Raw genomic sequence first — 5472 nt, 5'->3', positions numbered from 1 at the left:
TCTAATACACAAAGTACAAAATAAGTAAACAGACCCTTGGGAGGGGGCGGTCGGTCCGCCCCTTCGGTCGTACGGCCGTACCATGCCGCCGCCCTTGAATTCTTCTGAATTCGAAAGATTGAAGTACAGAATGGCAAATAAAAAATAAGGAGTACACAGAATTCTGGAATAATGTTAAAATACAAGATAAATATATGAAATGTATATAAGAACAATGTTCGAGAAAAACACTGGTCTGCGAGTCCTTGCACTGCACTCGTAAAATTGCCCTTAACACTCCCGCACAATAATCACTCGCTGGTGTCGATGTCCTGATCTAATGGCAGGATGGATAATTTGGACGCGGCTCTCTTGTAGACCCCCTTGCTCGTGCGGACCGTTGCGACACGTACTAGGCCGTCGCTACCTGGATGGACCTCCAGCACTCTTCCCATCGGCCACGTCATAGGTGGGGTTTGTTCGTCAACGAGAAGTACCAGACATCCAGGTGTAAGGGAACGTTCTGGAGCTGTCTTCCACTTGTTTCTTGTTTGTAATTGGGTCACGTACTCCCGTTGGAATCTCTTCCAAAATTGTTGACGCATCCGTTCCGTGATCTGCCAACGGTCTAGTCGATTAAGATTGACATCCTGTAGGTCTCTTTCTGGTGGGGCGGTCAAACTTTCGCCGATAAGGAAATGTCCCGGAGTCAATACTGATAGGTCATTGGGATCCGCGGATAATGGGGTAAGTGGCCGCGAGTTGAGACAGGCTTCAACCCGGGTGAGGAAGGTGCACATTTCCTCGAACGTGAGCAACGCACTCCCAATCACCCTCTTTAAATGGCGTTTTACTGATTTAATATTACCTTCCCAAATTCCTCCGAAATTCGGTGATTTGGGAGGTATAAAAAACCATTTTATTTGATCTTGCAAACCCTTTCGTACACTATTTTTAAACTCGTCGCTGGTGATGAAATTAGTTAGTTCATTTTTTCCGCCTACAAAATTTGTTGCATTATCGGAGTGTATTTCCGACACGTTTCCCCTGCGTGAAATAAACCTTTTAAACGCGCTCAGAAAGGCGCTAGATGTTAGATTGCTCACTAGCTCTAGATGGGCGGCCTTGGTGCAGAGACATACAAAAAGGGCTATGTAGGCCTTAACTGAGCGCTTACCTCTGCCGCGACCTTCTTTTATGTTAATCGGTCCGCAATAGTCTACACCAGATTTTGAAAATGGTCTGGCTGGCTGCAATCTTTGATGTGGGAGATCGCCCATTTTTTGATAATGTATTTTCGGGTTTGATTTGAAACATGGGATACACTTGTGTAAAACTTCCCTAATCGTGTTGCGGGCTGCAATGATCCAAAACTGCTGTCTAATTGCAGCAAGTGTGGCCTGCGCTCCGGCGTGCAATTCCTGCTTGTGAAAATGCTCGATTACCAACTTGGTAAAGTGGTGACCCTTTGGAAGTAGTATGGGATGTTTTACAGCAAATGTTAAATTTGAATTACGCAATCTCCCACCAACTCTGATAATTTGATCTTTATCTAAAAATGGACTCAAACTTAAAATTGAACTATTTTTATTGACTACACCATTTGTCTCTAGTTCATGAGATTCCCTGCAAAATGTTTGTTTTTGAACGTATCTAACAATTTTATTTTGAGCATTCTGAAAATCTTGGACATTTAGTTGCCCCTTCTTGTGGTCTTGTTTTGACTGTATGTAGTCAATGAAACGAAATATGTACGCCACACATTTTATTAGTCGGTTGTAATCGGAAAAGGTTTCTATTAATTTAAATGAATTGTCACAAACAGTTATTGCGACTGTTTTATGGGTTTCGGGAATGATTTCGTCAAAGTTTAATTCATTGTGGGACCATTTAGGCCAGTTATCTGGTTCTTCGGCTAACCAGCTTGGCCCATGCCACCACAGATTTCGGCTTGACAACTGCTGTGCGGACATACCCCGCGAAACTATGTCGGCTGGATTGTCAGCGCTATTGACATGGACCCATTCCTCGATATTAGTTTTAGACTGAATTTGTGCGACTCTGTTAGCTACAAAAATTTGCCAATGATTAGCAGGACGTGCTAGCCAGTGTAAAACTATCGTGGAATCGGTCCAGAGAAATTTTGACGTGATGTTAAGATCCAACAAATGAATGATACGTGTCACTAAATCAGAAAGCAGTACCGCCGCCATTAATTCTAATCTGGGGATGGTTACAGTTTTAATAGGGGCCACTCTGGACTTCGACGTTAATAAATTAACCTGAATGTTCTCGTCGCTATCAATTGTTCTTAAATAAACCGCCGCACCATACGCCCTTTCCGATGCGCCCGAGAATCCATGCAGTTCAATGCTAACGACATTTTGGGGTACTACCTTCCGATTAATGGTAATTGTATTTAGATCGGTAAGGTCCTGAATTAAATCCAGCCATGCGTTATTAATACTAGGTGGAACCTTTTGATCCCATTGTAGATTTTCAAACCAGCATTTTTGTAATAATAATTTAGCCTTCACAACTACGGGGCTCACCAAACCCAGGGGATCAAAAATGCGTGAGACTATCGATAAAATATACCTTTTCGTTAAGCCAGTCTTAGGTAACTTATGTGGTAAACTTAATTTATATCCTAGTGTATCGTGACTGTAATTCCAATGTAAACCTAGAGTTTTGTTTTCGTTATGCTTGTCAAAATGAATGTTACATGTGTCTGTGTTATTCGAATGAGGAATTAAATTGATGTCATTAGACGCCCATTTAGCTAACTGGAAACCACCTGAATTCAAAATGAAATTGATTTGTTTTTGCAACTCGATTGCCTGAGGTAATGTATCTGCACCTGTAAGCAGATCGTCTACGTAAAAATCTCGATTAATCCTCGAACTTGCAAGTGGAAATGATTCGGAATTTTCATTCGCTAATTGTTGTAATGAACGTACGGCTAAGAATGGAGCACTGGTGGTTCCGTAAGTGACAGTTATTAAACGATAAACTTGCAACGGATCGTTTTTTGTTTCTCTCCAAAATATTCTATGATAATCGCGATCGGGAATGTTTAACATAATTTGGCGGTACATTTTGGTAATGTCCGCATTAATCACGAATTGGTAGGTTCTAAAACGTAAAGTGATTCCAAAAATGTCGTCCTGTATGGTGGGACCTGGCAATAAGTTTTCATTGAGGCTCAAACCGTTGTCTGATTTCATGCTTGCATCAAACACTACACGAATTTTATTGCCCTTGAATACTGCATGATGAGGAATGTAATAAGTATTGGGATTATCCAGGCGCGGATACAGGATTTCGTTCAGGGGGGGGCAATTTTTGTGTGATTTTACCTATCCACCAGAAATTCTTTCTAAACAAAAAAATTTATAAAATTTTAGCTAGTATACTCTTTTTCACATAACATGGGTGACATTTGGTTCTTTTCATTACACGTATAGTGTACAGTAGAACCTCGATAATCCTAATTCCTAATTGGGAAAAAGGTGTGTTCGGATTAACGATTTGTTCGGATCAGCAATTTTCCCAAAAATCTGAAAGGGAATTGAATAACAACTTCATACACAACTGAAAACAAACTTCAAGAAATAAACCTAAGTTTTATTAAACAAAAATTAAAGAATTCTTAAGCAACAATGGGTAATAGATACATTCTAAAAAAATATTACTCCGTGACCATAAACACGCTATCTTTTTGGAATAAACACCCCGGGATCTATACCCTGAAATTTTTCAGAATTTTTAGATGAATTTTTCAAAAATGAAATTTTCCATTATGTATTCGTATTACCTCCATTATGCAAATTTCGACCCATTCTCGACGATTTTCGAAATTTAACCAAATACTTTCTCTTGTAGATTTCGGGTCTCCGATAACTTCATCCGTTTCTCCAGAATTAGTTAATTAATTCAGTGCCTTGAAATATCGCAATTTTTAAAAATTTCAAAATATTCCATACAACATATGCAGAAAGATCTTGCGTCATTTTTGGAAGTAGATGCATGTTTTCAAGTTCAGTTCGGATTGCAAAGTTTTTGTTGGGATTAAAGAGGCATCGACTTCAAATAGCCTCTGTTCGGATTACTGGATGTTGAGACAATCGTGAGTTCGGATTATAGAGGTTGTACTGTATTTACAAAATGAAATATGATTTCAAAATTTTGAAATTGGTCAAAATAAAGTACCTCGGTCGTGTGTCAGGGGGGGGGGGGGCAATTGCACCCATTGCCCCCCCCCTGGATCCGCGCCTGGGATTATCTACCTGATTTCCCGCAAACTGGTTCCATATGACCTAATGCATAATATTCGCGCATGAAATCTACATATTGTGACCGCAGTTCAACGTTTTTTTCTAATTTCCATTCCAGCGACATAAACCGTTTACGTGCTAATTCATTAGAAGCCCCTAATATAATATGATTGTCCTTTGTCGGAAGGGAAACCCAAAATCTGCCGCTTTCATCTCTTTTACTATGGTCTGTAAAATGTGTTTCGCAAACAATGTCCTGTTGTGAGAGTACCGGATGGGCGCATTGGTAATCCTCAACATCCCAAAATTTTATTACTTGCTTATTCAATTCTTCAAGTTCGCACTTGGATTTTACTGCAGTGTAATTGCAAGGGCTTGAAACTGGTAAATTCCATGGAATGTTTAAATTTAATGGGCCTGAAAGGATCCAACCGAATTTGGAGTTGTGCAGGTAAAGCAACGGTTTTAAAAGAACTTTACCATCAATTAAGATATCTAAAAATAATTCTGAACCAATAAGCAAATCTATAGGACGACTGATATTAAATTTTGCATCGGCTAAATTTATGTTATTCGGTATAGTTATATTGTTAGTTGAAAATGAATTCAATGGCAAGGATTCTGTTATTTTATTTAAAATGAGGCAATTAATATCTGCAGTATAATCATTAAATTTAGATTTCAAACTAACCCTTGTCATCTCCGTTACATTACTTTCATTTTGATCAATAAACGTTAATTTATGATTGATATGATTTACTTTCAACCCAAGTTTGTTACACAATGCTTTTGTTATCAAATTTGATTGAGACCCGTTGTCTAACAGTGCTCTACATTCGTGAAAATTGCCAAAATTGTCCTTGATGAGAATTATTACGGTTGAGAGTAGGTTTTCCGAATTAAGTGAATATGAATGATTGCTAACTGACTGATCTGGAACCTCATCTTGATGTAATAATGTGTTGTGACGTAAATTGCATGTCCGACAGTTATATTTTGATCAACATTCCGAAACCTTGTGCCTTTTAAAACAGTTTGATCAGAGATTCAATTTTTTAATTTGTTTAATACGGTCATTGATGTTCAGATGTATAAATTGGTCACATTGATGAACAAGGTGATTTTCCTTGCAATTGTAACATGAAATCACTTTAGTGGCAGCATGCGTAAATGATTGAGTTTTATTTGTATATTTTGTGTGAAACCTTTGTTTTGT

At 38.7% G+C, this 5472-nt stretch overlaps 1 protein-coding gene across 1 annotated transcript; it reads right to left on the bottom strand.

Moving 5' to 3' along the window:
- Nucleotides 1-290: 290 nt before the first annotated feature.
- LOC135131162 (uncharacterized) lies at nt 291-5201 on the bottom strand. The gene is made up of 3 exons (XM_064058741.1): nt 5186-5201; nt 4269-4673; nt 291-3247 (listed from the first exon to the last, which is right to left on the bottom strand). The coding sequence occupies exons 1-3, from the start codon at nt 5199-5201 to the stop codon at nt 291-293; spliced, it is 3378 nt and encodes a 1125-aa protein (XP_063914811.1).
- Nucleotides 5202-5472: the final 271 nt, after the last annotated feature.

The sequence above is a fragment of the Zophobas morio genome, unplaced genomic scaffold (assembly GCF_036711695.1).
Source record: "Zophobas morio isolate AGI-343-1 ecotype UQ-CSIRO unplaced genomic scaffold, CSIRO_AGI_Zmor_V1 ptg000019l, whole genome shotgun sequence".
NCBI classification, from domain to species: Eukaryota; Metazoa; Arthropoda; class Insecta; order Coleoptera; family Tenebrionidae; genus Zophobas; species Zophobas morio.
Note: the sequence above shows the minus strand (reverse complement) of the source record. Positions and strands in the feature narration are given on the sequence as shown.

Coding starts and splice junctions, on each gene's coding strand:
- LOC135131162 (XM_064058741.1), bottom strand. Junction 3,248..4,268: donor ACCAGTTTGCGGGAAATCAG/GTAGATAATCCC, acceptor CTCATCATGCAG/TATTCAAGGGCAATAAAATT.